General features: G+C 35.7%; 4 protein-coding genes and 1 non-coding gene across 5 annotated transcripts; 2 read left to right on the top strand and 3 right to left on the bottom strand.

The window, feature by feature from the left end:
* Positions 1 to 413: 413 nt before the first annotated feature.
* LOC131540313 (peroxisomal membrane protein 2-like) lies at positions 414 to 4,616 on the top strand (the record flags this gene model as incomplete). The annotated part of the gene is made up of 4 exons (XM_058774961.1): positions 414 to 565; positions 753 to 920; positions 2,892 to 2,994; positions 3,092 to 4,616. Coding segments are annotated over 4 exons (492 nt in total), but the record flags the coding sequence as incomplete, so codon positions are not given.
* Positions 4,617 to 4,804: 188 nt separating this feature from the next.
* LOC131541149 (polyubiquitin-like) lies at positions 4,805 to 6,186 on the bottom strand. Its single transcript, XM_058776716.1, has 2 exons — positions 6,038 to 6,186; positions 4,805 to 5,911 (listed from the first exon to the last, which is right to left on the bottom strand). The coding sequence occupies exon 2, from the start codon at positions 5,909 to 5,911 to the stop codon at positions 5,438 to 5,440; it is 474 nt and encodes a 157-aa protein (XP_058632699.1). The 5' UTR covers positions 6,038 to 6,186; the 3' UTR covers positions 4,805 to 5,437.
* Positions 6,187 to 8,751: 2,565 nt separating this feature from the next.
* LOC131541236 (polyubiquitin-like) lies at positions 8,752 to 9,875 on the bottom strand. The gene is made up of 2 exons (XM_058776855.1): positions 9,670 to 9,875; positions 8,752 to 9,535 (listed from the first exon to the last, which is right to left on the bottom strand). Exons 1-2 carry the CDS (start codon positions 9,679 to 9,681, stop codon positions 9,071 to 9,073), a joined length of 477 nt encoding a protein of 158 aa, XP_058632838.1. The 5' UTR covers positions 9,682 to 9,875; the 3' UTR covers positions 8,752 to 9,070.
* Positions 9,876 to 10,700: 825 nt separating this feature from the next.
* On the bottom strand, positions 10,701 to 14,159 carry gatc (glutamyl-tRNA amidotransferase subunit C). Its single transcript, XM_058776550.1, has 5 exons — positions 13,783 to 14,159; positions 13,582 to 13,632; positions 11,467 to 11,636; positions 11,085 to 11,188; positions 10,701 to 10,820 (listed from the first exon to the last, which is right to left on the bottom strand). Exons 1-5 carry the CDS (start codon positions 13,948 to 13,950, stop codon positions 10,759 to 10,761), a joined length of 555 nt encoding a protein of 184 aa, XP_058632533.1. The 5' UTR covers positions 13,951 to 14,159; the 3' UTR covers positions 10,701 to 10,758.
* A 20-nt stretch (positions 14,160 to 14,179) lies between these two features.
* On the top strand, positions 14,180 to 14,252 carry trnak-uuu (transfer RNA lysine (anticodon UUU)). Its single transcript has one exon. It is a non-coding gene; the product is annotated as a tRNA-Lys (tRNA).
* Positions 14,253 to 15,909: the final 1,657 nt, after the last annotated feature.

The raw sequence follows: 15,909 nt of genomic DNA, 5'->3' as shown, positions 1-15,909 counted from the left end.
GAAGATCCAAACATGGCCCATTATAAGATTTCTAACAGAGTCAGTCACTTATTGATTTTTTTATCTGTTGGTATTTGATAGAATCCATGATGCCATGTGTCTAAACAAGATGTCCAGGACCTCCAGCAGAAATATAGGCCCACAACATCAAAAATACAGCAGTATATTTCATTGTACACATGGGGTACTTTTTATCCCTGTGTTCACCAAACCCATCTTGAGTGTTTGCTGCTAAAAAGCTCATTTTTTTAGTTTCATCTGACCATATTAGCCAGTCCCATTTGAAGTTTTTCTATTGGTTGTTTGAGGGGGAGGAGAAATCAAGTCCTGTTAAAAGTAACACTCACTTTCGGACCAAACACAGAAAGACAAGTGTCTTCATCTTTAGATGCAAGGCCATGTGGGTTCAGTGAAACAATGCAAGTTTTGTTCTTTCTTGCAGTGGTATTCTCTCTGCTTTGGGAAATCTACTGTCTCAAGCTTTGGAGTACAGGAAGAGCAACAAAGAAAATAGCCCAAAAAAGGAAATCAATGTTCTGGGACCTGTACACTTTGCAATATTTGGGTAGAGTGACAATGCATTTTGATTACATACACCCCATAATCATGTGAAATATTTATGTTTTAAATATTTGAAAGACTACACGTACATGTCACAGTACACATTAAGTCATTTTACAAAAATATTTAATACCAGGACTGTTAAATGAATTGCAAATTAGTTTCAAATGTCTCTAATTTTTCTTTTTCAGACTTTTTATCACAGGTCCAGTCAGTCATTACTTCTACCATCTCCTGGAGGTGCTGTTGCCAAACACTATCCCATACTGCCTGATCAAGCGCCTGCTGCTGGAACGTCTAGTATTCGCCCCTGCTTTCCTCTTGCTCTTTTATGTGGTTATGAATGCTTTGGAGGTAATGTTTCATAGCTGAGATTAATCAGCTTTTCTACTTTGTTGTGCTTTCTTAATTTCTGCATTTGTTTACACTTATCTTATTTTCTGGGCAACAACTTTGTTGTTATTACTGTCATTGACATGTTGTTCTACCATTTACTGTCAAGCATGGAGAAGCTGGTAGTTTTTTTTAAATCTATCTAGGTGTGGGCGTTTGCGATGGGTGAGTGACCGTGTATACCCGCACGCACACAATGCATATTTTTCAATTAAAGACAGCTTATGGATTTATATGGGCTGCTTTTGGTGCATGACACCTTTTTATTGGTCATTTTGTGTTTCAAGAATAAGGTTAAGAATTATGCAATTAGTTAGCCTACTTAAATATAAAATGTTTTTCTCTATTTAACAGCATTACAATAGTGAAAGAAGTCTTACTGACCACGTCTCTTGCGAGGCGGTATATTGGACTCATGAAAAATAATCACTTTGTTTGTATTCACCAAAACTGATTTACTGAAGTCAAAACACGGACGGAATTCGCGATAGTGCGATAGTGCTCTGCACGAGCCTCAAATTTAGGCCCTGGCCCGGCCCGTGTCCGACAACTTATCAGAATTACCGACCCGAGCCCGTCTTTTTTCCCCCTTCTCCCAAAACAGCTTACTACTGTTTCGGCTATTAAAATAGTTCAGTTTTGTACGTAATGGCAAAATTATTATATTTCGTTTCGTTTTTTTTTTTTTTTTTAATTAAGTTAATTTAGAAAAACGTTTGGAGTATTTTTGTTCGTTAAATATAAGTTTTATATAATGTATAACGACCAAGCGGCCGGCAGCATACAGTGAGCTGATCATAGCCTATGTTTGACTAATTTAGCCTTCTCAAATCATCACGACTTGCCTAAAATAAAATCTATAGATATACTAAAACAGTTCAAGCATATAACAAGGTTTAAACGTTAAACCTGCGCTAATGTGCGCTAACCTATATCCAAGTTGTGCGGAGAGTGGAAGCTAAAGCGCGCTCGACAGGACACGGAGGCACCAGGGAAACCACTTGCATTTCTTTTTTTTTCAGTGGAAACAACTTAAAATAGCCTACGCCGTCATTTTTTTTTCTGATAAAGGTAAGAGTAATACATCATTCGGAACTGTAAAGGGTGTACTTTTATGTGTGTGCTCTCACAATATCAACAAAACGTTGTGCTTTTATTAAACAAAGAAAACATACAAGATGCGCTTTCTGTCTCGTCTTGAACAGGAGCGCTTCACAAAAACGAACCGAAGCTGAGTGAATACATGCCTCACAGGGTTGCTCACAGACATGATAAATATATCTATAGAAAGCTTTAAATTAACGAAATAAAATTAAAAAATCGAAAACAAAAACTCTTTTATTATAATCTTAATCATAATCAATAAAGATGCATTTATCTCTAAAGGCGCGTATAATGAGGAGACTTCATCCTTGCGACAGGGACTCAGAAAACATTAGTTTATTAGTAAATAATTCAAATAGGTCCTTACTATTTCCCGCGGACACATTCATGATCATGTTTGCTGGGGCTTTGCGGCAAGCTTCAGCCTAATTGCGTGCATTTGAACGCAGAACTCTTCAGCTGCGCTGAAGTCACTTGCTCTCGCTGCTGCTGCGGGACACTAAACACCGTCGAGCCGCTCTCAGTCGCGGCAGCACGGTCTCGGCTAATACGGGACGGTTGGCAACCCTACTTATATGTATCTGAGTATTTAAGGTTTCTCTGTGAATCAGGAAAATCTGAAAGTAAACGATCCGGCGCGCGGAGGGTTAACGCTGCTGCATTCAATTTTATCTTTAGATGGTAAATTTAGATTTCAAATTCAACATTGATTTTAGAACTGTTGAAATTATTTAGTGTATGTAACGCAAGTACTTTATAAGTAACTGTAATTAAATTACCTAAAAATGAACAGTAATCCCTTACTTTACCTTTTCAGTGGATAAGTAATTTAATTACAGTTACTTAGTAACGCCTTACACCCAACACTGGATGAAGATGAACTGGAAAGTTTGGACCCCAATTCAGTTTATCAATATTAACTACGTACCTGTACAGGTAGGCGTAAGAACATTACACCAGTCCTCTCTTCCAGATTGCATAAGGCTTCTCTGATCCATTATCTCATTTTCTGTTTCTCTTACTCTTTGCACAGTTCCGAGTGCTGTTTGCAAATCTGGTTGCTTTATTCTGGTACGCCTATCTAGCCTCGGTCAGGAAATGAAACCACAAAACCAGCTACAGTAGGCCTTGGTTGAATCCAAATTGTGCCTTTAAAGGATATGTTTTAAATGTCTTCCAGGAAAACTGATGGGGAATATTGGTCATTTTGTGATGTGGATCAGTAATGAGATTTTATTGCTACTTCCACTGACGGTTGATCGTTGCACTGTTATGAATCATTTTAGAGAAAAAACTTGCTGATGTCTTTCTACTGCTTGTGGAAGCACTGACAATGAGGTCAGGGTTATGATTGTTGTATTTGATTAATTACAATATATTGATCACAAACGTAGCGGTTACTAATACTACTGCTGTTATCTTCACTGTGAGTTGATGTACATAAATAGCAGTGGTCTTGCTAATATATTTGTATACTTTCATAACCCAATAAATGCATACAATGTTGTTTTTATGACACTTGGTTTAAAATAATTACCTGCACACACACACACACACACACACACACATGCACACCAATAAAAAATGTATTTTAAGTCACTTAATATTATGATTTAAAGGCTCTTTACTGTATGACAGTGTTTTAAAGACGGTAATATTGTTGTATTTACACAGCATTTATAGCAGCTCTAATGTTAACAAATAAAATATACTTATTACTTTTTTTTTTTTTTTGGTTATAAAAATGAAGTTTGCCTCTTTCACAAACACACAGTCAGCTCTAAATATTCATGATTGTTTTGAAACTCACCACCATGCTGAGTTTCCTTTTCAGGGATTATTAAGCAACTTTCTGTTTCCATACCTCAGAAAAGCAGTGAGCATAACAGGCCATAAACATGACGTATGGTACAAACATCTAAGTGTGTTCAGAGCTCGAAATCTCATGGACAAGAATTACGTCATAGTGGAATTTTGTAGACTGAACCAATGTGAATTGATGTAGTTTGTTCCCTAATGCTTCTATTATTATTACTTTTACTATTATTTCTTTATTTATTTGTGTAACATCCATTAAACATGCAATTATACTCGACACTCAATAATAAAGGTTCCAAATGAGAGTTTTCACAGTGATGGCATAGAAAAGAACCATTTTTGGTTCCCCAAACCTTTCGGTGAACAGATCATAAAAGATTTATTTTATAATAATGCTAAATCATGTTGACTTCAGATTTGTCGCCAACGAAAACGAAAAGGTGGTTCACTGACAGCTACTTACACAACCTTCATTTTCCATTCTGCTCCTGAGTGAATCATTGGAAAGAGGGTATTCCCCATGATCACATGACGAGGGAAACCCAGGTGATCCGAAACACACCCTACAGAGAGCAACCACACCCGACTCCGATAGTATGCAGAGAGGACTGAACACTTTCCATTTATTATCATGTGTCATGTGTTATGTATTTGGTGTCCCTTTTTGTACGACTTAGACAAAACACTTTGTATAGTTGTTTAAGTTTGCTTTTTACTTCAATGCATTGGCATGACAAAAGCAGGCAAATAAAATCCATTTTATTTTTTATTTAAAATTGATCTTATCTGGAATTACAAGAATGTCTTCCTTATTGCTCTCCATTCCTGTGTGCAAGCATAAACAACTCATGCGACAAGTTTATGTCTGGCATTGTGAATATGTGTGTGATGAAATATTTGTTTACATAAATCTATTTTGTCCTCAAGTAACAATCGGTGGTTCTTAACAAGGGGGCCTCAAAAATGATTTTAATAGGGCAATGCAAGTATTAATATGAGATAAAAATAAAGTTGTTTTTTTTTCTTTTTTTTTATCTTTGAAGAATCAGGTATTCATTTAGGAAAACCTGGATATATAAGTATAAAAGTATAAAAGTATGATTTACAGACCTGGAAGTCATGTAAATTAATACAATTCCACTTTCATTTTATAAAGGATAAACATTTATTAGTTATGGCAAGCTTTTTTTGGGGTAGAAATTGTGAATTAAAAAATCTTATTCACTTATTCACAAACTTGAGAACCACTGAACTAGAAAAAAGTCAATACCAAAACACTTCTTGGGAATGATTCGAGCATTTATTATTTTAGTCATTGAAAGATCATTCATGACGATAAAAGATACAGTTATTTAAAATTCAGATAAATACAATGGAAAATGTTCTGAAGACATTATGTCGTTTGTTCTCAATCAATCACGGTTTAAATCCCAACATTCTGATACTGAGTATAATATAGGTATATAATATTTACAGCATTTACATCATTTAACATATATAACTATAACAGTACATTTTTATTATTATTTGTTTTTATTTTTTTTGCATACATTCTAACCTATTAACCTCCTCGCAGACGGCCAGTCATGTGAATGGTGCTTTCTTTTGTGATGTTGTAGTCTTGCAACTTCTTGCCAGACTGCAGCTGTTTGCCGTTGTAAACCAATCCCTGTTGATCTTTGACGACTCTCTCTTTGTTGTAGACCTTGGTCTGGAGCTGATCTACAGTCTCGTTGACATCAACATCATACGTTTTGCTCTGGCCGCTCAAGTTCTTGACGAACACTTGGAAAGGTCCAGGGTTGGTGATGAGAAGACTGACCACTGATCCAGAGTGCAATCCGTAACTGCTGAGGGTCCTAGAATCATCCTCAAGGCTGATACGGGTACCGTTATCGGCAGACAGCTTCTGTTTGTTAGGAGGCTCTCCGAAGTGCTGAGAAATCAGCCGCTTGAGTTCGCCAACCGTGGTATTACCGTCCACTTCCAGATTCTTCACAAGTCCGCCCAGCAGTCTAATTGTCAGCTCCATCATCTTTCAAAATGAGATAAAATAAAAATAATTCAAATTTGACAACTACAGCATCATTTAGTTAGCTACTTAAAACTGGAGATTAGAGTTAATATTAATGCTCAATATTTTCATAGGTGTGCTGCTTACCTGGTTGTTCGAATACTTTGCTGAATATGACTTTCCTTGGATATTTTCTTCAATAAGTCTTGTAAGTCGCACCAAAATCTCAAATAATGTGCCTCTGGTTACACTGAGCAAATGCGGGGATAATATAAAGCTTCAGCTCAAGCCCCGCCTCAAAACAAAAACTTGCTCAGTCACTTTCGGTTTCCTTTCCATTCTCACCAAATCGCTGATGTAAGTCCTGAGAAATCATCGAGGTTGTTCAGCGCAAATAAACAATTCAGATATGAAATATTCTTTAACTTATCCATTCATTCACTCATGCATTTATATATGAATAATATTTATTTATAAATCTAGTTTAGCTGTATTTACGCAGCGAACCATTTGTGGGTCCCAAAATGTTCTGGGAAATTAAAAATAGAAATTACCATTATAGAACGTTCTGTAGCACTATTGGTTCCCTGCAGGTAATTGCCAAAAAATAAAAATAAATAAGTAAATAAAATACATTCTTGCAACGTTCTGGGAACCCGCAGAGATCTTTCTTACTTGGAACAAACAATAAATAAAAAAATGCAGGAACCATATGAAGGCTAGGGGAGCGTTCTGTTTTTGTATCTTATAGCTATGCCATATTTGTTTTCTGTAATATACATTAAAAGCAGCGTATATTTTATCTACCTGTTTCATAAACATAAAAATTTACTTTTAAAATTAAATGTAACAAAAAAATTAATTAGTCATATACCTGAGAGTTTCGTTCACACATAACAGGAAATCAGAGATCATTGGAATGTGAAAATGTTCCACCTGATCTTGGGGAAATCCAGGTAAAGCGAAGCACGTCATAGAAGAGCTAATACACCTGCTCCATTGTGACTACACTGCAGTTCAAGGTCAAAGTTTTGTTTTCTGTTCTGGTGTTATTTGCTGTTAATTATGCCTGCTGTCCATTATAGTCCAACCAGTCCCAACTGAGAGGTGGCAATCTTGTTTATGTACTATTTATAGTATGAACAGTGTTTGTGTTTATTGCCCAGGATGAGCTTATTCTTCACTAAATATTCTGATTGAAGACCATTCCTTCATCCAGAATCACTCCAGACCCTTTAGATTCACAGCTCCATGTTGCTGCTTCTTCTCTTCAGTTCACTCATGTTCTGCAGGGTTCAGATCAGAGGACTGGAATGGCCAGCAGAAGCTTGGTTTTGTGCTCACTGACCCATTTTTGTGTTGTTTTTGAGGTTTGTGTTTGGATTATTGTACGGTTGGAAGATCCAAACATTATAAGATTTCTAACAGAGTCAGTCACTTACTGTTTTTTTTAATCTGTTGGTATTTGATAGAATCCATGATGCCATGTGTCTAAACAAGATGTCCAGGACCTCCAGCAGAAATATAGGCCCACAACATCATAAATACAGCAGTATATTTCATTGTATATATGGGGTACTTTTTATCCCTGTGTTCACCAAACCCATCTTGAGTGTTTGCTGTTAAAAAGCTCATTTTTTAGTTTCATCTGACCATATTAGCCAGTCCCATTTGAAGTTCCAGTCGTGTCTGATAACTGAATATGCTGGAGTTTGTTTTTGGATGAGCGAGGAGAAGTTTTCTTGAAACCCTCCCAAACAACATGTGGTGGTGTAGGTGCTGTTTGACAATTGTTTTTTTTTAATTGTTTTTTTTTAAGGTTTTCTGACCCCGAAACTCAACTATTTTCTGCAATTCTCCAGCTGTGGTCCTTGGAGAGTCTTCAGCCACTCAAACTCTCCTTCTCACCGTGCATTAGGACGATATAGACACACGTGCTCTTCCAGGCAGTTTCATAACATTTTATGTTGATTGGACATTCTTAATTATTGCCCTGATGGTGGAAATGGGAATTTTCACTGCTCTAGCTCTTTTCTTAAAGCCACTTCACTAATTTGTGAAGCTCAATTATCTTTTGCTGCACATCAGAAATATATTCTTTGGTTTTTCTCATTGTGATGGATGATTAAGGGAATTTGGGCTTTGTTTTCCCTCCTATTTATATTTCTGTGAAACAGGAAGCCATGGCTGGATAATTTCATGTTCATAATCACCCTGGAGTGCTCAAAATTGTGAATATGAATGGGAATATACTTCAGAGATATTTTACTCATAAGAATTTCTAGGGGTGCCAATAATTGTGTCCAACGTGTATTTGAGAAAAACATTTATTTCATAATGATATTTCCCCCTTTTTAAATTCTTATTATCCAATGAAAGGTTAGATTTTTGTGAATTTTTTAAATAAAAGATCAAAAGGATTAACAATGCAGATTAATTTTCACAGCCTTCTTTGATCATATTTACCAAGGGTGCCGATATTTTTGGCCATGACTGTAGGTCAGTTAAAACAACAATAATCTGTAAAATATTTATTATAAATATTGACAAATTTAGCATTCACCTCAATCAATTAATGACCCGAGACATCAGTCTGACTTCAAACTGAGACTGAATTATCACCACAGTCAAATAATGGTGTTCCAACCATTTAATTACAATTTGTGTAAATGAGTTGACAGTTCATGATCCTGACAGAAAATATAAGCAGTTACACAGAACGACTCAACAAAATGTGATTTTTTGAACATAAGCAAAAATGTTCTTATCTTTTAATCTGAAGTTTTGAGTTATGGTCTGAGGCAGTGTGGTATAGGCATAACAAGCCAATAAAACATACAAAATACACAGGACTGGTTTGAGCATTTACATTTTATTCAACAACAAATGTTGGCCAGCAGCACATGTAGAAATCTTAAACTGGAAAGTTGCACTTATTCTATATTGTATAAGTTTAATAAATGACACGAATACATTAAATCAAAATCAAAATAAATAAATATTCTGACACAAGATATTAAATAGAATAGGTAATTAACAGGCATAAAAGTGCATTTACAGATAGTAATCTTATCTAGACCGACACTTTCAATTTGACTTTGCTATTTTGGCATATTTCGGTTTTTTTTAGGCCTATTAATGAATTGGATCAGTTATGAATCCTGGTCGTGCTGATCTCCTCTATGAACCTCCCCGGAGCCGGAGAGTCATGTAAAGGGTGTCTCCTGATTTGATGTTGTAGTCTTGCAGCTTCTTGCCAGACTCCAGCTGTTTGCCGTTGTAAACCAGTTTCTGTTGATCCTTTGGGACTCTCTCTTTGTTGTAGATCTTAGTCTGGAGCTGATCTACGGTCTCATTGACATCAACATCATACGTTCCTATTATGCCCTTTTCGTTTTGAACAAACACCTGGAAAGGTTTGTTGATGAGCAGGATAACAAGTGAGCCTGACTGCAAACCGTAATCGCTGAGTTTTCTGGAATCAAGGCTGATAAGGCATCCGTTCTCGGCAGAAAGCCTCTGTTTGTAAGGAGGCTCTCTGAAGAGCTGAGAAATGAGCTGCTTGAGTTCGCCAACCGTGGCATCACCTCTCACTTCCAGACTCCTCTCATCTCCTCCCATCAGTTTTATTTTCAGTTCCATTACCTGTCAAAATATTAATTACAAGTAGCCTATTAAAAACTATCACAGCATCCATATCGTATTTTGAAATCGGAGTTTACCTAATTATATTGAATTTATTATGTGCCATTTATGTGGAATATTTTCACGCGACTTACCGAGCTGTTCATATCTTCTGCTGAATCAAGATATTTGGAGTCAGGTAAATCACTCCAGCATCAAATAAGGTGTCTGTGGATGGAGGCGTGCATTTAAAGCCTCAACTTAAGTCCCGCCCACAAACAATAGTGTTTCGTTTCTGAAAACTTCACAACGTCACTTTCTGTTTCCATTCCATTCAATCGCGGATGAAGGTCTATCATTAATCAGCAGATTATTGTTCAGCAAAGTTGCATTCTTGTTCACTTACATCAGAACCAAACCCGAAACATTCATCAGTTTATATATATATATATATATATATATATATATATATATATATATATATATATATACACATACACACACATACACACATTTACATTACATTACATTAATTCATTTAGCAGACAATTTCATCCACAGCGACTTACAAATGATATATTAATTACATATATATAAATATATAATAAATAAAATATAAATATATAATAATTATATATATATATATATATATATATATATATAATACAATATACATGTATAAATATATAATAAATAAAATATAAATTTATAATATATATGTATACACACACACACACACACACACACACACAGATACATAAAGACAATCAGAATTATTATGTACATATATATATATATATACATACATAATTCTGATGGTCTTTATGTATAATAAACAAACAAGAGAAGTACTGAACAACAGGGATTATTGTAATGAAGGTATTTCCCATGCTCACAATTTGTAAAGGCAAATAAGGCATACTAACTAAACCTTTGATTAAAACAAAAATGTTTTGACTATTGTGTTCATTCACATTTGTTTTGTTAATGAAATTATTATGGTTATTTGATACTCTCTGTAACATGTCTTTCTTGTTGGACATTTCTTAGATTTGTTTATTTAAATGATTTTACTTCGGTGTGTGTTTGCTTTATTTATTTCATCTATCACTATAAAGGGACCATGAGTGATAGAAAGGCATCAACCATTTCCTTAAATATGTTTGAAACATTACAAGACATAATACACAAGACAAAAATAAATATTTATTATAATGCAGTTCAGATCCAATGTTACATTTCAGTCAAAATTCAGAGTGTTTAAGCATAGCAGATCTCTCTTCTCTCTTAGGCAGTGGGATGTTCCCTGCATTAAAAAAGAAAGATTGATTATTCATAAGCAGTACACATATTCAATTAATTAGAAAAACTAGTACAAAACAAATTTAACCAAGACGCCTTTGTTCTAATCTGATGGGCAAGCAGTTGAGTTTATACAGTGAATTCTAGTTCAGGCCTTCTCTGGTTAAATCAATAAATTATACAAACCTCAATACTAAATGCTAGAATGGAGATGAATTAATTTGCTCATAGAACAGCTTGTCTTTTTAGTGATAGTTTTGTTTTTTACCTGGAGGTGCAACAAAGTACTCCTCTACAGTGTGTTTGGCCAGATGGAGCAGCTCCTCTGCACATTCTCCCTCTGTTTCCGTATCATCTCTCAAATACAGCTCTCTGTACACAACAGGACGTTCAAACGAAAAATGTAGCTCTTATAAAATGGTGACATGTTGACACTGTACTGTGAGCAAACATACTTTGAGTTTCTGGGAAGAGAAACCACCATTTTGCATTCAGACAATATTAACAGTCAACAAATGAAAACACCATCAAAAAGGGTCTTAATTCAATGGATACCCCTAAACTGACTGGAAGTGGTACCCAAGAACATCTAGCACACTGTCGCATAACTTATACGAGTTGATGTGAGCATCAGCAGGATTCTTACGTACCTGTCCTCTAGAACTGAATCCATCGGCTCCACACCATCAGTATTAATGACATGAAGCTGATCAGCGAATCGAATGGCTTTCTCCAGACAGTCCACCCCTTCTTTACTGCCAAAGTCAACCAGGGCTAATCTCTCCAGCTTGTCCACTAAATCTGGTGAGACTCTTGTTGGCTGCAAATAAAATTAAACATGGTTATATTGTTATGTCTTTTAGGAAAACATAAATACTTCATTTTTATTAATAGTAAATCAGAATGAGATTGATTGCCAAGTATTCTTAAAAATGGCGTGTGTGTGTGTGTGTGTGTGTGTGTAACGTATGTACAAAATAAAAAAGTACAATATATGAAGAGTTCAGATGTAAAGGCCTCTAAATACATCTGACATTTTTTTTTTAAATGAGCATTTCTTTCTGGCTACTATGTATAGGTTTGTAAGTACTGGTACTTCTGAATGGGTTGAGGCTGGGATTTAGCGCACTTAAAGTGAAAGCACTTGATGAACATATACTATGTGTGGAGAGCATTCACTCAGTATCCTTATCTCATTTTTGACCAAGATAGCTTTTAGAGGCTTTTGCATTGGAACTCTCCATATATATATATATATATATATATATATATATATATATATATATATATATAAATATAAATAAAGCAAAATTATATTGTAAATGTGTGTTTGTGAATGTGTGTTTATGTATAATTATATATATATTAGTGGTGGGCCGTTATCGGCGTTAACGTGCTGCGTTAACGCGAGACTCTTATCGGGCGATAAAAAAAATATCGCCGTTAATCTATTCTCAAAGTTGGGTTGGGAGCTGGGTCTATACTACGCAAACTATGATGACTTTCACCTGATATTTTAGCGCGGATGTATACCTAGCAGAATTGCACTGTAGGGGGCGAGAACGAGTCTTCGAACCTGTGTGTATGCGTGCTAACATGGATGCAGCTATGAAGCCGCCGGGTTTGCTTCAGGGAAAATGTATTTTTAAGAAGCTTCCCAATGAAGATCGGCAAGTCATTTCTGTCTCTACGTTACATGGTCACGCTCTCTGTATCGCGCGCACAGCGGAGTTCCGCCCCGGTTCGCACACACACACACGTAAGCGCACACACAAGTAAGCACACTCCCACTCCTATTTGTAAATATTAAGCCGCAAAACGTCTATTTAAATATGACTTCTGCGTGTCTCTGTGTTAATGTATGGCGCAAGACGCGCGGGTTTGTTTACTCATACAGAAGACCGCGTGACGCTTGCGGTGATATTAACGTCTGTCGTCTCACTAAATGAGGACATAAATACATGAACAACATCTCCAGAACTGCTCTGAGAGTCACTTCACGAGCACTCGAGCGTTTCATTTGAGAAAAACTATCCTCATATCATATACACAGAAATGTAAAGGTATTCACGGCAACCCGTCAGAAAAAAAAATTCGGTTTCACTTGAAGACATTGGGCAGAACATAATAGGCTACTACTATTAAAACTATTAAAACCTTATCTTTAAGGAATAATCATACAATGTCTTCAATGTTATTATCAATATTAAATTCTTGATGACTGCTAGTTGTTTACTACTAGTAGTGAACTTATTCTGATCTACTTGGCAGAATTCAAATGAGCCATTTTAATCTAGATTAATTCCAAAATTAATCTAGATTAAAAAAATTAATCTATGCCCACCACTAATATATATACATACATACATACAAACTAAATATGTACAAAATAATCTATAAACAGAAATAATATTACGTTATTAATGAATATAATCGCTGTTTAGGGCAAAACTTTTCACATAAACACTATGGTGGAATGCTGCTCAGTTTCTGAACTATGTTTTTCTGCTGCCATCTACTGGGATGTTCAAGAAACACTGTAAAAAATGTCAAAGCAAAGCTTTATCTTTATGTGGGCTTCTCTGTAAGTTACCATGCTCCAGTCGTGCCGATTTTTGCTTAGGTTGTCAACTAGGCAAGGAGAAATATTTGGTGACAAAATTGTCGAGGGTCCACATTTTACCCCACTGTCCCCTACAACACATTCCTGTATTTCATGAGTACAGCATACGCTGAATAAACGTGTGTGCAGAAAGAGGCATTACCGGTGGAACTTGATTTTCTGCTATGGGCTCCCATGTTGGTACCTGGGGAACCTGAAGAGTTGAACAATGTGCGAAATATTTATATTAGCATCGCATAATATGTTCAACATAAAACATTTGCTCACCTATTGATGGGTTAATTTACATCTTACACATTTATCATCCCAACACATACGTCTTGCAAATTAAGAACGCTTTTACCTTGGAATTCCAGGCGGAGTTACTTGATTCCCGTTTGCATGTCCACCGTGACCAGGACGTTCCGCTGCCCGACACAGTGTCGCTTAGGGCGGGCAGCGTTAATACTCCACACCGAGGATGCGCAGGCCGCAGCGCCCTTAAAGCTCGCGCTGTACATTTACAGAACATAGTTCCTAGGTTTGTCACGTTGCTGTGCGCGCCGACTCGAATGAACAGAGTTAAAACTATAATGATTGTAAGGATTTCTTTATTGCGAAGGACACCTAACTAAAGACGTCCTACCAAAAAAATGAAGATGAAAAAAATGCTCTACCTTTCCGGAAGTTGTATTTTTTTTTTTTTTTTTAGAAATCATGTTGCATCTTCTAAGAGAGGACTGTGGGAGGCTCCTACAAGAGCCCGGATAGCTCAGTCGGTAGAGCATCAGACTTTTAATCTGAGGGTCCAGGGTTCAAGTCCCTGTTCGGGCGGATGCTTTTTAATCTGCCTTTTTGTGAAGTAGGCAGGCACAGAACAACGCCAAAATCAACCGTTTGACTATTTATGTATGACTATGTACTGTATATGTTATATTTGCAATTAACCAAATATTACATCTGTATGTTAATAAAAAAAAATGTATATGAAAATTTACATTACATAATTACATAAATTCTAATAACAAGGAATGAAACAAATTTTGTATATAATAACATACTCTTGCATGAAAATAAAAAACAAAAGAGAAACTATATAAATTGTATATTTGTTTATATGCGCGCACACACACACACACACACACACACTTAATCATTGCCTACAGAAGCAGAAATATGATGATTACATTTGTTGGAAAAATAAGAACAATTCCATTTTATTTTGTTTTTTTAAATAAGTACATTTACCATTTAATATATATTTAGAATTTAACACTTTGTAGTAATTGACCACAGTGTAGCAAGAACATTCACATAAAAAAAAAAAACAGACAAAATGCATACATTCAGATTTAAATAAATACGTAACACACACAAATTATAAATGATTTTTTTTCTCTCTTCTTAGAATATATTTTCCACATGAAGAAATCAACAAGATTCAATGCAGGAGAATTACTAACACCTGCTCATATCGGATCACATAAATTATGTAGATTAGATGCTAATTCATATGTTCACAGAAGTTTGGAATACACTTTGATTTTGATCTGCTTTACTATTCTTGCTTAAATGGTCATTTTTAGCCTTGTGTTACAGATCAGATACATGAAAAATGATACTTGGGATTTGATACAATTTCCGATTGCACCTCATTGTGGATACACCAAAGGTTTCAGACCCGTAACTGCACTGGTTTGATCACAGGATCAATACTTCATAGTGATTACAACATGTTACTATAATATTAAGATCTATAGCAGAGGAGTGTGGTTAGTGCGGATGAAGAAACACAATGTACATTTTATACAACAATTTCATAATGAAAAATAAATAAGAGCACTGATGATTTTCATTTCTTTGTGTGAATATTAGTGTCCATTCAGAAAACCATGTAGGCAATGACACCAAAGTTAATAATATAGATTCTCTCTATATAATAAATATAGCATGTATTTTTCTGTACAGTCCACAAACAGCAAGAATACATCAAGCAGACAAGGCCTTGTGGTTGTAATTGAGAGTTGTCCCGGTGAGCGCACACACACACACACACACACACACACACACACATTCCGACACAAACATCAAATCTAAAAAATAAATCCTAATGCCAGGTATTCATAGGCTGACTGAAAACATGACACCAGTGCACTTAAACACAGTACTGACTCAAACATGACATAAACCCATGAAAAACCCAAATCATTACTTAGTTCTGTAACACAAAGAGAAGAATTTTACAGACAGTTTTTCTCTGTTCTAAATCTAATACCTAGAGGCATTCCTTGGTAATGTCCAATAACATACTGTGTGATACAATAACCTGATCTGAATCAGTGAAACAACTCACAGTAAACACACCGACTCGGAAATAAGCAGGTTACAGAAACATGCAAAAGGCCAGTCGACTGAAAGCACAGCGCCCTCTACTGCTACAGTAGTACACAGGAAAATCTACGTAATATTAAAAGTGGCACATCAGAAATAA

Source organism: Onychostoma macrolepis, chromosome 05 (genome assembly GCF_012432095.1).
Source record: "Onychostoma macrolepis isolate SWU-2019 chromosome 05, ASM1243209v1, whole genome shotgun sequence".
In the NCBI taxonomy this organism is placed as follows: Eukaryota; Metazoa; Chordata; class Actinopteri; order Cypriniformes; family Cyprinidae; genus Onychostoma; species Onychostoma macrolepis.
This window is presented reverse-complemented; position numbering and strand designations above follow the sequence as displayed.